We start from the raw sequence: 14,797 nt of genomic DNA, 5'->3' as shown, positions 1-14,797 counted from the left end.
GCGAAGTTGAGCCGAACATAAAAAAAAAATTGCAGCCTAAAAAATAGCTAGACATAGTTTAACTGATTTTCACAAAATAATAATTAAAATGAAAAAAACAAAGAACGAGGATTTTACCGGATGTTTCATGCTTGGTCCAAGATTTGAGGCCTCCCACAATTTCTTCTAATCCTCTAAGAAGGTCTGCAACTTCCAGCAACTCATGAAGGGAATGGTGGTCGGTGGGTCAAAGGACGGTAGGTGGGAAAGAAGGACGAACCTGAAAAACTCCTCGGCTCGCTTGAGAGCCCGAAAAACTCCTCGGCTTGCTTGAGAGCCCGAAAAACTCCTCGGCCAGATAGCACCAAGAAAACTCCTCGATGCGAAGATAAAGCTCGTTCAATGGCCTCTGTATTGCTTCAAACAAAAACCAAAAGTTAGTAGAAACTAGACAAAAAATAAAATATACAAAAAGATACGAAAAGAAGAAAATGGAAGACGCTCGAAAAACTCTTAAGTGGCGCAACACCCGAAAAGCTCCTCGGTGTGATGAAACGATAATGGAGGATGGGAAATGGAGGTGGTTGTTGCTGTGGAGGGTTTCTCAAAATTCTGGATGAATTTTCAGAAAGAGGGGCGTCATCCATATGTTTGTTTCTTTTTTCAAAAATTTCAAAATCACTCTTATGAAAATATATTTTCAAAAACCCTAAAAATCTCTTAGAATTTGTTGGGCGCCTCTTTTGGAAAAACATGAATGGATGTGTGGATTGGGTCAATGTAATTCAATCTGATCCAAGATCCAAAAATTCATTATTCTTATATGGGTCTGGATCGGGATTCCGATTGGATTCACTCAATTACACGAAAAAACTCATAACTTTGCCAATTTAACTCGAAATTAGATAAAATTCGAAATGTAGCTTCCTATGACTTGAATCAACATAAACATGAGTTTTAACTCTAAAAATATGGATAATGACATGCATATGATGCTTAATTTATAATATATTTCATGCATTATCAGATACTCTGATGCAGAATTAAGAAGATGTTTTGATAATAAAAAGTTCACTATTGGATACATCTTCCTACTAGCAGGTGGTGCCATCTTATGGAGAAGTGAAAAGCAGTTTACAACCGTTGCTCATACTATGAAGTCAAAATTTATTGCTCTATATGAGACTTCATCTCAGGCCATTTGGATAAGAAACTTCATTATGGGTTTTGGGATTGTGGACTCTATTGAGTGACCACTAAAGATTCTTTGTGATAATGAAGCAGTCGTGTCCTTCTCAAATGACAAAAGCTCAACCTCATGTCAACACATGAATTTAAAATATTTTATTGTTAAAGAAAAAATTGAGAATCATCTGATATATATTAATATAATTGGTACGAAGGAAATGACTGCATATCCCCTTATTAAAGGGCTAGCACCCAAATTGTATTCTCAATATGTAAAGGGGATGGGTCTTGTTTTTATTCCTTCTGATGTATGAAAATACATTATGTGATAGATATTTGTGAAAATGAATTGGTTTTCTATGGCTTTGTGTATTATTGATTTTGTATAAAAGATCTCTCATTTGATTATAGAGAATAACAAAATAGCAATATTATATATTTTGAGTTAATTGAAAGTTCTAGAAAAGACTCAATAGCTAAGTCTAGGTATGATTGATGAAACACTTTTTCAACCCTTTTTTTTTTTTTGATATGCAAAATGGGGTTCGGCAGACCCCTACCAGTTACACAAAGTTACCATTGGAATTCGATCTTGCAAAGTTGTAGGGTCTGCCTAACGCCAGCTTTCTATAAAAAAGAAAGAAAAAGAAAAAAAGGATTGGCCCAAAGGAACATCCAATTGCGCATAGTTTGTGCTATCATCGCTGATTATTGAAACCAATTTCTTCGTCGGGTTGTTTTCGAAGCATCTGGGTTTCAGGCCATCTACTCCCGTACGTAACTGCTCTCTAGATAGAGTAAGATGAAATTTGTTGAGTTGACGCAGCAAGTTAAGGAGATCAGAGCCTGAGTATCAAACTACCAACCATGTGTGGGACGATCATACATAGGAGTGTAGCATAGATGTATTGTCGAGTGGGATTTGGGGGCAAACGGTTTCTGCACCCTCACGGCGCAGGGGCTTTGGCATAATAAAGAAAATTGGAAAATGAAACAGGCATTTCGTCATGATGAGATCTCAATTCTCAATTTCTTAACCGCATATCCAAAAAAAAAAAAGAACAGGGTGTCCTGAGTTCCGAATCCCAACGACAAGCGTGTCCTGCATCTGGCTTTAGGTAAAGAGGTTTTTTTACGGCGTGTGATCTGCCAAACAAAGTCGGGCTTTGAAGTAAAAGTTTTTTTAAAAAACTTTTATCTCGCATGCGAAATTAAACCCCTACGTGGGTGGTGTGTGGGGGGTGGGGGGGTGCTGGCTCGCAATAGAACATCATGCATGTTCATTTGATTTGATTATTTTAATTTGGGCAGATAAGCAAAATAAAAAAGGGTAAAAGTAGACAGCAGTCGGCAGTGGTAAGACTCTTGTGATTGAATTTTCGCGTCCCTCCTTACAATGAGTCAGCACCGTCATCCGAATGTGAATGAAACTCCTCGTTTTCCACCCTTTTTCTTTGATGACTTATACCTAATATAGTATTGTCAGGAAGAAAAGGAGAGAAAAAGAGGAACAGAAGGGAAAGCAGAAGAGAGGGGGAGGCAAAAAGGGGGAGACGAAAAAAAGAACCGAGCAGAGAGTAGAAGCAGAAACAGAAGAAGATGTCGCCGGAGGGGCTGAGCAGAGAGCAGTGCTTGTATCTGGCGAAGCTGGCGGAGCAGGCGGAGCGCTACGAGGATATGGTGTCGTTCATGGAGGGCCTGGTGAAGTCTCTGGGGCCTGGCGGTGAGCCCACGGTGGAGGAGCGCAACCTGCTGTCGGTCGCCTACAAGAACGTGATAGGGGCGAGGAGGGCGTCGTGGCGGATCGTGTCGTCGATCGAGCAGAAGGAGGAGGGCCGCAAGAACGAGGACCAGGCCGCCCTGGTCAGGAGCTACAGGGCCAAGGTAGAGTCGGAGCTGTCGGAGGTGTGCGCCGGCATCCTCAAGCTGCTCGACTCCCACCTCATCCCCTCCGTCGCTTCCAGCGAGTCCAAGGTCTTCTTCCTCAAGATGAAGGGAGATTACCACAGGTACCTCGCTGAATTCAAGGTCGGCAATGACCGCAAGGAGGCCGCCGAGGACACCATGCTTGCCTACAAAGATGCTCAGGTCCTCACTCACACCACATATACACCCTCCCTTTCTTTTTTTCTTTCTCCTCCCTTCCCTTCTTTTCAGGGCTCTTGTTTCTTCCTAAACGCTTATTGTTCCTGTTGCGGGGAGGGTTGATTTTGGTTTTTTTTTTTTAATTCTTGTTTTATGACTTTGTTGATGGGTTTCCCGTCTCTTTCTTTTGAAGGATATTGCTCTGGCGGACCTTGCCCCCACGCATCCTATAAGGTTGGGGTTGGCCCTGAACTTCTCTGTGTTCTACTATGAGATCCTGAATTCTTCGGAGAAAGCTTGCGGTATGGCCAAACAGGTTGGTTTCTCTCTCTCTCTCTCTCTCTTGTTTGGTTTTTTCTTTTCTTTTCTGACTAAAAATGAGGTTGGGTGGTCGTTTCTTCTGCTTCTATTTTTTTCTTACTAAGAAATTTCTATTAAGGTTTGACGGCATCGGGTGCGGATGGGGTATCGTTAGATAAATAGTAGTCATTTCGTGTATCTCCCACGAGCAGCTGATTGTAATTCTGAAAAAAAAAACTCATCTTTATACACCATTAGGAGTATAGCAGACAAAGTCATCTTTGACAGAGCTACAAACGTTCGGTTGTTGGGAAGAAAAAAATTGGAATACATGGAATTATAAAATATGAACAGACCAATTTGTTCTATAACACAGAAGCATTCCATTTGCTCCTATTTATGCTGATGCAAACATTCCAAAAATGTTGGATCCAGCGGAACCTAACATTTCTGTTGGATGCGTGCTGTAATTTTTTGTTGAAAACCTAGGACTAAAAGGATGGAGTGTTAGAAGTGAACTCGGATTTATTGCATTGGCAGATGGCTGACTCATAACTTTCTTTTTATTATTTTTCCTACACATCTTATGTACCAGTCATCGACTCGGCAGGATTCATATCTCCTCGGTATTGTACAATGGTAAAACAATTTGCAACAAATCTATAGGTAAGCATTGTAGAAGATTCACGGGTGTGAATGCTCTCGGCATGTGACTCCTTTGTTGGAAAGCTGGTCAATGGCAAGCGACCATGCTGTGGAGCCACCTTTCGTATGGTTGTGTGCAGTGAAGACCGTGTATAGCGGCTCCCCTACGGTTGTCCACAGTGTGAAGATTCCCACCTAGGTGCTTTCATATGAAACTTTAGGTTTTCGGTGGCCGATTGGATGTTTGTGTCTGCGTGGGAACGCAAAAAGCGCTGGGACCATTTGGCTTTTACAGCTGCCAATAATGTTAAAGCTATCTAACGACATTTTTGAAATAGATTGATTGCAGGTGGAGTTGAGGATAAAGGGCGTGTGTGTTGTCAGGACGGGACATATCATCGTGCCCTATCCCTTTTAGGGTGACGTGGAGTATGACTGAAGATGAGAATGAAAATGTCGTCCTTAACTCCTCTAAGCTCCGTTTGGAAACTGGTAGTTTGAGGGAGTTTATGCATTTGGAGAAGTGGTAACTCCCTAATCCTGGATTTGGTAGCTACCAAATCCACTCTTCAGTTCAAATATAAAGGGGAAGACGGTCTCACTTCCTCTCCCAAATGCATAAACTCCCATCCCAGCTGCCACTTTCCAAACAGTGTAAGAGGAAGGTGCTTTGGGGGTTCAATAATCTCTTCTATAGTGTAAGGGTATGGTTATGATCACTAGTTTTCTAGCGAGAGATATTGCTTGAACTGACTATATCCATCAACCTGTGTTTTTTCCCCAAAACTCTTTTTTTGCTTTAAAAATAAAGAGCCAAAAGGATAATTGCCACATATTTTAGTCAGGTTAACTTGAACGTCTTTTTCAAAAAGTTCAACGAGTTTGTTAGCACTCGTTGGCTAGAGAGAGGTGCTAGTATCTTACATGTTGGAGTTTGGCATTTGTGAGAAATCGATTGTTTATGGCAGATACAAATCTTTCAATGATGCTACTGTTTGATGAGATTGTCGTTGATTCACTCAAGCAGAGATATCTTTACTAAGAATTCTGGTGATGGTTTGGCATCTCTTTTAAGATTGACTTGCTTTCTGTTATCATCAAAACATGTTGTCTTTCTTTCGCTTTACAAGATTTGATTTCTGTACAGGCGTTTGAGGAAGCTATAGCGGAGCTGGATACATTGGGTGAAGAGTCATACAAAGATAGCACTCTCATCATGCAACTGCTAAGGGACAACCTCACTCTGTGGACTTCTGATGCACAGGTAAAACCAGATAAAACCTCGTTTCTAATATCTTCTGAGTATCCACTTTATGGGATATTTGAACCACAGTAGCAGAAGTCCCGGGACTCTCAGTATGTTGGGGACTTTTGAGTCAAGTTATTCGTTGAATTGCTTAACTCAACACTGTCCTTTAACCAATCTATTGGGCCAAGCGGCTAGAACCTGTGGGTGAAGTTCTGCCCAATCTTTCTCCAGATTCTTAAGCATATGGAATGGGCTCGAAATGAGTGACAGCACAATCTTCATTCGATATTGTGAAAAGCTCGCAGCAATAAAAAGCCTTTAAAGGTTTGGCTGACCTTTTGGTTGTCATATTCAACTGTGCAGGAGCAACTGGATGAAGCTTAAAAGGAAAAGCATGGCATAGGGACATCTCTGCAGGGGAAGCATAACTTTAATGTCATATATATAGCTTGCAAATATCTTTGGATAACATGTTTGGTTTGTGTTTATAAGCACTATTTTCTACATTCTGATTGCATTATGTATCAATGAGATTCCTTGCTTGCATTTGGTGCATGATGATCAAGTATCTCTGGTGCTGTTCTTGAGCCACTCTAAGTACTGCACGTTTCCTCCTTGGATAGGCAGGGCGATGACTTCAGGAACACTGAAAAAATGTGATTATGTTGGTATGTTAACAAAGGACCATATTACAATATCCTAGCTTGCAAGTATATTTGATCATGGGGAATGACAGCTATTGACGACAATTTATGATTGACAGTTAGGAAAAGGGAAGCCACTGCAGTTCTACTTAACAGGCGAGTGAGAGGTTTACTCGTATTCATGATTGGCTTTGATATGCTCTGATAAAGCATTCAAGAGAAACTCCCTGGTCTTGATTATCGGTAATTCCTCTGCATCCTTTGGACCTGCCATATTTCATAATTGTTACAAAATTTGACACTAATAGGCTACATCTGACGGGGGGCTTAAGACTAAGCAACTTCTGCAACGTGAAGTTTGTGTGCATACGTTGTGAGATAACGTTACAATATACTTCTTGCGGAGACCTTCCCTGACCATCCCACCAATAAACCGACTCGATACCGGCTGCTCAAAACCACAAACATAGGTTTCTGAATTGAATTGCAGCCATAATATGGCACAAAAAAAATTAAATGACTAGGTAATAAATGTCCGCAATTCAATCCAAATCCAGATTTTGCTATAATATTTGCTCAGCCCAAGCATTAGCTTATACAAATCAAGAAAACTACATCAACTAAAAAGGGATGGACAAGCATATTGTCAAATATACAGAAACTGTTAGGTTTGTTTATGATACAAATTAATATATCTAATCTACCATTATCAAGTAGGAAAGGATGGACACATATTAGCGAATACATCGAGATTGAAACGGTAGTGTTTATCATGGCCTGTTTGATCCAAGATGTGCTTTGTTCAAGCTACGGAGAGAGAGAGAGAGAGAGAGAGAGAGAGAGAGAGAGAGAGAGAGAGAGAGAGAGAGAGAGAGAGCATTGCATTTCTTTAGACTGCATACATATGGAGCAGAATGAGAGCTGGATTATAAAGTTACACCATCATAACTGAGGAATCCCAGGCTAGAATACTATGGGGTTACCCCACAACTTGTCTATCAGAACAAAAAAGAAGAAAACATACATTATTTGATCAAGCAATGCCCTAGGATTCTTGAACTTGGTGACTGAAGGAGACACTATTACAAGGTGAGATTTGCAAGTCACATTTGGTGACTGCAAATTGTGCTGAGAGAATCCAAAAACAAGTCATATGAAAGAGCTTAACTCATCCTATAAAGGAAGTTATTGGACTGGACTGACCACTTGTTGCAGCAAAGGGCATGTTAGAGAGGTTGAAAAAGCACCTTTTTTTTTTGGAAAGCAAACTGGGGTTAGGCAGACCCCTACCTGTGTATTGAAAATATCAACAAAACCATTTTCCTAAAAGATGCGATTCCAATTCAAGGGCTTTACTTCTCCACCACCATCACTACCAACACTTCTCCACCATCATCACCACCACCACCACCACCATTACTATCACCATCATTACCATTGCCACCACCACCACCACCACCATCATCATCACCACCACCACCACCACCACTATCACCATTGCCATCACCGTCATTACCCACCATCACCATCCACTACCACCATTGCCACCACCATCTATGGTCACCATCATCATCACTACCCACTAATATTCTTTTCTTCATTATAATTTAAACAGTTTGTGATAAAAAATACATTCACTTAATTGAAAATAAAGGTAAGATTCTTCTTTATAAAAATGTGCTTAAATTTATATATCTAAACAGGCTTGGATAAATTAAAAGACCTTATATGTAGCACCACTGGAAAAGGAAGATACAAAGTGTTGATCTACTTGGACAATACAAAGGCTTGAAACAACTTCAGTGTGAAGGGAGGGATTTTGTATGCACTGAGGAGGAGACATGGAACAATAAAGAATTGAAGATAGTGAGAAGTGACACTGCATGAATCTACAAACAAACACACATGTATGAGAAAATATATGGTGGCACCAAATATTAAATCTAACCATACAGATGTGTTTAACATGGTTTATTTACTAAATAAGGAGGTTTTATCATGTCTAGTATACCATAAGATTCGGTTTCTGAGATAGTGAAAAATCAATGCTTTACAATTCTTGACAGATGGTTTGTAAATGGTCTAAAACACCATGTTTGAGCCAACTTTAACACATGAAAATAGTATATAGAACATGGTAAAGATGATTCAAAGGTTAGCTTTTGGTTTCAGAACTTAGATCTATGTAATGTGTACCACCATATGTTATGGTGGTTCAGTACCACAGTGGAAGCACCCTATATATAAATATAAATTTCAATAAATAAATATGTATGTATGCATGCATGTATGTATGCATGTATGTATGCATGCATGCATGCATGTATGTATGTATGTATGTATGTATGTATGGAACACTAAGTTTGCATACATCTGCCCACCCAAAGCTAAAACAAACACTTGGAACATGTTGAGCATATCCTACTGATGATTAGGCTAAGGTTGAGCACAATAATAACTACTGGCATAGTCACATAAACGATGAGTGATATAGATTTTAGTGCCACGCCTATCGAATAATTTATTATTACCATGGCGTATCATCATTCAAAACCATAAAGTATAATGTTAAATATGATATAATAAATTTAAACCATTAAACAAATGAGATATTCAATATTATTTGCTACTCTCAAACAATTTCTAATTTTCATTTCACATATATTTCGTCATGAGAAAATATTTTAACTTTTTATTTCTTTCATAAAATTCAGATTAAAGCCTATTTACAATGATGACCTTCTAACAAATAAAACAAGTGATTAAATTAAGCCAATCACTTATATATCACAATAAATTTTCTTCACGAAACATGCATATTGTTTACCCTTTTTCATAGTTTTATACGAATTTGAGATTCACATGAAGCAGTTTTGAACTCATTGTGTTTACTAATTAGTAGTCGTTCACACATTTTTCTTGAAACAGATAAAAGATCTATTAGCAAGAAGAGATGTATAAGCCAATCCCGTTATATCGCCAAGCCCAGTATATCAATCATGACACAGACTAGCATGATAACTGATCCAATTAGCTGCAGAAATAGCACACCTCATGAATTTCATCAGAAAAACAAACAAAGGAGTAGTATTCTTAGATCTTACATCTCCACAAACTAATGCATTTGTACCAGAAATATCAAGAGGGTTTGAAGTACAGGCCTGAAAGGCTTCTGCTAGAAATGTCAAGAAGGTTTAAAATACATGCCTGGCACTCGATTGACACATGCAGTAAGTTTTTCTTTGATTATGCTCTCAGCCAATTTTTTTCTTGCGTCCAAGCAATTGTCAAATATTCCAAATTAAGGATAAGATTGTTTGATATTCTAAAGCATGATTCTTAAAGAATAAAACCATCGTAAATAGTCAAGTATTTCGGCATCTCAGCCGTATGATAGCTAACATGTATATCAATCTAAAGGTAGCTCTAGTTTCATGAAAAACACGATCAACCACATCAATGTATGCGTGTGCATGCATGTGGGTGCCTATGCATGTGTGTGTGTGTGTGTATGTGTGGAAGTCATGACATTGGTCATATGTTCAATGTGATGTCTATGTACTACCATCTATATCACATGGACAAGGACAAAAACATGTATAAAACAATTTTATAACACACGGGATATATGTGTGAGTGTCCAAATTTGTATTGCACAATTACAAGTTGCAGCATGAAGACATACAATCAATAAAAGCAGGGCTGGTACATGCGCTGATGAAGCCAAACTTGCCTCATTCAAGTTTGACATGTTTGGGCTCAATAGAAGCTCGAGCTTGAGCACCCCTATCACAAGCTCACGCTAAGTCTGAGGTTAGCTTAATGTAAAATAATAAATATAATTTTAAAAAAGAATCAAGGAGAGGAATTGAACTTCCAGTCTCGTTTAAATGTTCCCATAGGATGATTAAGTGAATAAATGAACTGTGAACCACTTTCTTGTATCCAAGTCATGTCTGTGTGTGAACCAAGCCAAGCAGGCCCTTGTTCAAACTTAGCTCATTAACTAACATCTTTTGTGAATGAACCGAGCATTAAAATACAAGAACAAACTTCATCATAAGACTGGCTATAATAATGAGGTCCCTCATTTAACTTTTAGTAGCAACACAATGTACCTCGATGTTTTGATTGATTTAGTTTCAAAATTCTCTTAGCAAAATTATATATGTGGTTTGAGCTGATCTGAGTCTGCTTAAACCTTGAATTCAAGCCCTTCACCATGGCTTCATGATTTAGGAATAGATGTAGTTTCTCAATAATCAAAATATATGTGTTAGACATTTTGCCAAAACTTGTGATACTTGCTAAAACCAGAATGAGGATAAACTACATCAAGGTCAATGTCAATACTCGGTTATTCTTGGAGATTGTAACCCTTAAAAGAAATTTGGATAATGGCAACAAGGCAGTCAAAGAGGCCTTTGATTCACGGAATACAGAGGGCAGGAGGTTCCATGGACAACACAAGCTAAGAGAAAGCTTACATGACAAAGCCACAAATTTCCCTGCTGTCAATTCCTAAATAGAAACACTAAAATTAGCCATATGTGGTCGCAGGTTTCCATTTGCTTAAGAGCTGAAAGGAAATTCTCATAATTGTGGCATGGACTTACACCAGGAAGGAGTACCATGTTTGCTTCACAAGAAAGTAATAGCTGGAAAGGCCACTGGAATAATTCATCTCATTGAAGTGAAATGATTGTAACTTCTGAATAGGGACAACCAACCGACGGCAGGTGGTACATGCACCTTCGCTTGCCTGCACTGATGCAACAATTACAAGTGTGGTTGCTCTGCAATCTCAGTGATTGATCAAACAAGATTCAACCTTGTTACCACTTATTAAATGTTTAGAGTTGCTAAGACACATGAGGGTTTGGGACAGAGTTACCGGAAGCCCCTATGCCTGAGGGAAAGCGCGATTCGGAAGCGCGAAATGTGGCACTTCCAAAACACACGGGGAAGCACACTCTTATATCAGGAACGCGTAACCTATTTTACTATTTTGCCATTTTTTTTAAAAGAAAGAGTTTTTTCACAAAGTGTGGAAAAATAAACCCCATGCTTGTAGGGGTCCGCCTAACCCCAGCTTGCCTTTCAATATATATATATATATATATATATATATATATATATATATATATATATATATATATATATATATATATATATATGAATGAAAAACATTGATAGCTAAGGGGAAGTGAGTGGAAAGGGAGAGGGATTCAAGTTAAGAAGCAAGGGGGAAGCCCGCTTCCCATGTAATGAGAAGCAGGTTTCCCCACGCTTCCCACTTTGGAAGTGTGCACTTTTCATCCCTATGGGGCCCTTCCGGTAACTATGTATAAACCCAAACCCGAACATGATTCATATTGGTTTGTGTTACGGTCAGGATCAAAGTTGGATCAGATGTAACTCAACTCTATATATTAATGTATGGGTTACGTGAGTTCTTAATTCCGTATAACAATTTGGTGTGTCAATCAAAATGATGAAAAGCGCTTCAAGAGCATGCAGCAATATCTTCTTGATTGCAGTAAGGTGTGGTTTTTAAGTTTGAAGGGAGTTCAAAGAACATAGAGCCTCAGACATATAAGTGAATTGGGCCCTTGGATGTAAAAGTTTATTAATCAATTAAGACACAGATTACCATTTAATGTGCGTCGGGCATAGAACTTTCGGGTAAACAGCAAGCACAGTGATCAAAGTGAGTTAAACTGAATAAAGAATAATAGCGTGAGCTGCTGATTTCATAGGTGATATAGTCAATGGTTGGTATATGTAATAAACAATCTTAATTAGCAGTTGTAGTCAAGTAGATTGATGCATGATTCATTACATAGCAGAAGTTTGGAGTAGATAAATAGGAAGCCTGTACACCAGCATCGACTACTTTTTTCTTTTTTTTTCGAAGCAAGCAAGGATGCAGTAATTTATATAATTTGGTATCTATGGTGCACCTGTTGGAAATGGTTTGGTGCACTTGCAACTTGTGAAAGTCAATGCTGTTTTCTTGAAACGGTAAAACAGTTCAAGGAATAAAACATATATATATATATATATATATATATATATATATATATATATATATATATATATATATATATATATATATATATATATATATATATATATATATATATATATATATATACATATATATACGGGGATTCGTAAATATATGCATGCCAATCGGAGTAGGTTTACCTAAAGCAATCAAGATCTCCAAGCATTCTACTTCTCATATTAAAACCACCACTCTCTTGCATGTCGAGGGGACTGCCTGACCATAGAGATTTACTATGAAGTATGCACTCCCTTGTCAGACAGTCCGAATAAATGCTTATGCAGTAATTAACTATACTTAAGAAAATTGGGTGTAATTAAGTTACAAGAATGCAAGCTTTTGATATGCTATATTATGGATTAATTAGGCTTCCAGAACAATGGATGTTGCTGTACATTTACAATATCGAAACTATAACCAACTATTTTCATGTCGGTACTTTTGATATGCTATATTATGGATAATTAATTAGTTGTTCAATGTCTTGTGATCAACTTGAGGAAACTAAATGGCCTTTGATGGCCCGGTCTGAAGACATATCTGGTTGTGTCTTAGGTTAATGGTGATTTCTGGCTCCTTGATCACAGTGTACTCATCGTGTGATGCCAAAATTTCCGGAAGGAAATAAATGCAGAAGTGGTAGTTTATTCTTTGAAAAAAAAGGATAGAGTGGTGGTTGGTTTATGTGAAGAGTAAATCAGATGGGTATGCTGCCCTCAAAGCAGTGTTACCCTGAGTGAGTGAGAATGCTTTAGTGCTCTAAGCAAAAACTTGGACAATTAAGGTTATCATATTATATGCCATAGTTATATATCTTGTACATGTGTGAATTAATTAAACGACATCCAAGCGCTGAGTTTCAACGACTCATAATTACTTAACCACAGAGCCACCTGCCTAGATCTAAAGGTTTTGTTATATACCCACCCACCCGCCATCGCTGGTAAAGAGGAAGTAAAAGGAGTTTCCATTCCACTGTATTTTGTTATAGGAAATTACTTGTACCTTCTATGTTTCGTGTCCCCTTCAAGGGTAAAATCACCTGATCCTTTTTCAGGGTGTGACTACCATAAGTCGGTATAGATCTAAAGGATCCTATTCATCCTTTTCCTCCGAATAAGAGAAAGACGAAAGGAGGAGGAAACGGACAGATCCTTTTTCAGGTGTCTCCATATGCGCAACGCTCTGGTGATCACAGCAGGTGCTAGCCGTTTGGGAAAAACAGGATCAAGTGCTCAGGGTGAGATTACTGGATCACCTTTTTTATTTTTTATTAAACAAACATAATGATTAGATTTGGCACATAAAACCTTTTGAAAGAAATCTAGCCTAGGCTTAACAAAGCCGATTAATATTTATTTGCCCACAAAGTCGGTAATGAGATTCAAACATTTTTGGTACTAAGCTAGATTGATATAAGGCAATGATGAAACTGCAACTGGAGCTTAATTTCGAAACCATCCCCGATCACCTATCCGACCAATGGCCCAACGCTGTGTTTGGATTAATTGGTAAAAGGGTGATCTCCCCAATCACCTGATCCTATTCCTCGTGTTCGCATGACATGAAATCAACCTATTTTCTTGATATGTATAATAACTATATAACTATTCGACCCCGACAGACAGCCAAGTGTGTTTGGATTGGTGGAAGACTAATGCAGGTGATCTCACCCAGAGTACTTGACACCATTCCTCATGTTCACATGGCGCCAAATATATTCTTTCATATGTATTAATTTACTAGCATGATATAGAAGCCCATCTCTACATAATATTTTGACATTTTTATTAATGAAGATATAAAAAGGGTAGGTTGTAGGTGTGAAGTGTGAACTACGTATATATGGATGGAGATTTTTTTGTTGTTTTTTTCGTAATATAATCATGTGTGATATACATGCTTGTTTTTTACGTGAATCAACTCTTGTAATACTGTCCGATCCCACCATGTGACTGAGGCTAAGTTTGGGAGCCTTGCAATGGGATGGAAACACGGTTTCAGTGTATTGCCAATGTATATATGATGTTGAGAGATGGAGTTGCCAAAAACATCCTCTCGTGAAGGAATATATCTAATTAAATATATATTTATTACTAATTAACACATTTGTATGTGCTGAACTAGGTCAAAACACTTGTTGTTCGTATTGTGCTTTGTCGATCTTATTTTGCGAGTCTGATTGAGCTCTTTGTGAGCCAAGCATGAGTCGAACCACAAGTAGGTCATCTCATTTCTTAGCCCTATGGTACTCCAAGATCTATTCAGATGTGGGTTGCATGTCCAGTTTTTTATTCATGGAGTGACTAGGGCTAGCTCAATGCCTTTGTCTGACTGAAGATGGTAGGGGTATTTGGATGGTCCCATAAGGCCGTCGGGTAGGTTAGAGAACTTGTAGTCAGATTGAGTTGCATTTGATGCTTTAGATTTGGACATGGGTTGACTTGTTTATATTCTATTATGTTTTTTTTTTTTTAAAGAAACTTGGAACAATTGCTTGATGTTGATTGAGGACCAAAGGTATTAACAGTAAAAAACACCTATAAAGTTTTTGGTGTTCATTTCAGATTTCCCCCCAACCATCACTACACCATAACTCAGCAATGGTGATGGCCCTTATAAGCCATCACTGAAAAT

General features: G+C 38.4%; 1 protein-coding gene across 1 annotated transcript; it reads left to right on the top strand.

Annotated features, from left to right (window-relative positions):
- Positions 1-2,501: 2,501 nt before the first annotated feature.
- Positions 2,502-6,001, top strand: LOC149816009 (14-3-3-like protein D). Its single transcript, XM_089987079.1, has 4 exons — positions 2,502-3,255; positions 3,446-3,568; positions 5,345-5,461; positions 5,810-6,001. Exons 1-4 carry the CDS (start codon positions 2,767-2,769, stop codon positions 5,828-5,830), a joined length of 750 nt encoding a protein of 249 aa, XP_089843205.1. The 5' UTR covers positions 2,502-2,766; the 3' UTR covers positions 5,831-6,001.
- The last annotated feature ends 8,796 nt before the right edge of the window (positions 6,002-14,797 follow it).

This window comes from Nuphar pumila, chromosome 14, assembly GCF_984573655.1.
Source record: "Nuphar pumila chromosome 14, dmNupPumi1.hap1.1, whole genome shotgun sequence".
Classification (NCBI taxonomy): Eukaryota; Viridiplantae; Streptophyta; class Magnoliopsida; order Nymphaeales; family Nymphaeaceae; genus Nuphar; species Nuphar pumila.
Note: the sequence above shows the minus strand (reverse complement) of the source record. Positions and strands in the feature narration are given on the sequence as shown.

Bases quoted from the DNA above. Each gene is read 5' to 3' on its own strand.
- LOC149816009 (XM_089987079.1), top strand. From the start codon at position 2,767: ATGTCGCCGGAGGGGCTGAGCAGAGAGCAGTGCTTGTATCTGGCGAAG. The intron at 3,256-3,445 runs GTCCTCACTCAC...TTTCTTTTGAAG, and splicing joins TTGCCTACAAAGATGCTCAG to GATATTGCTCTGGCGGACCT. The intron at 5,462-5,809 runs GTAAAACCAGAT...TCAACTGTGCAG, and splicing joins TGTGGACTTCTGATGCACAG to GAGCAACTGGATGAAGCTTA.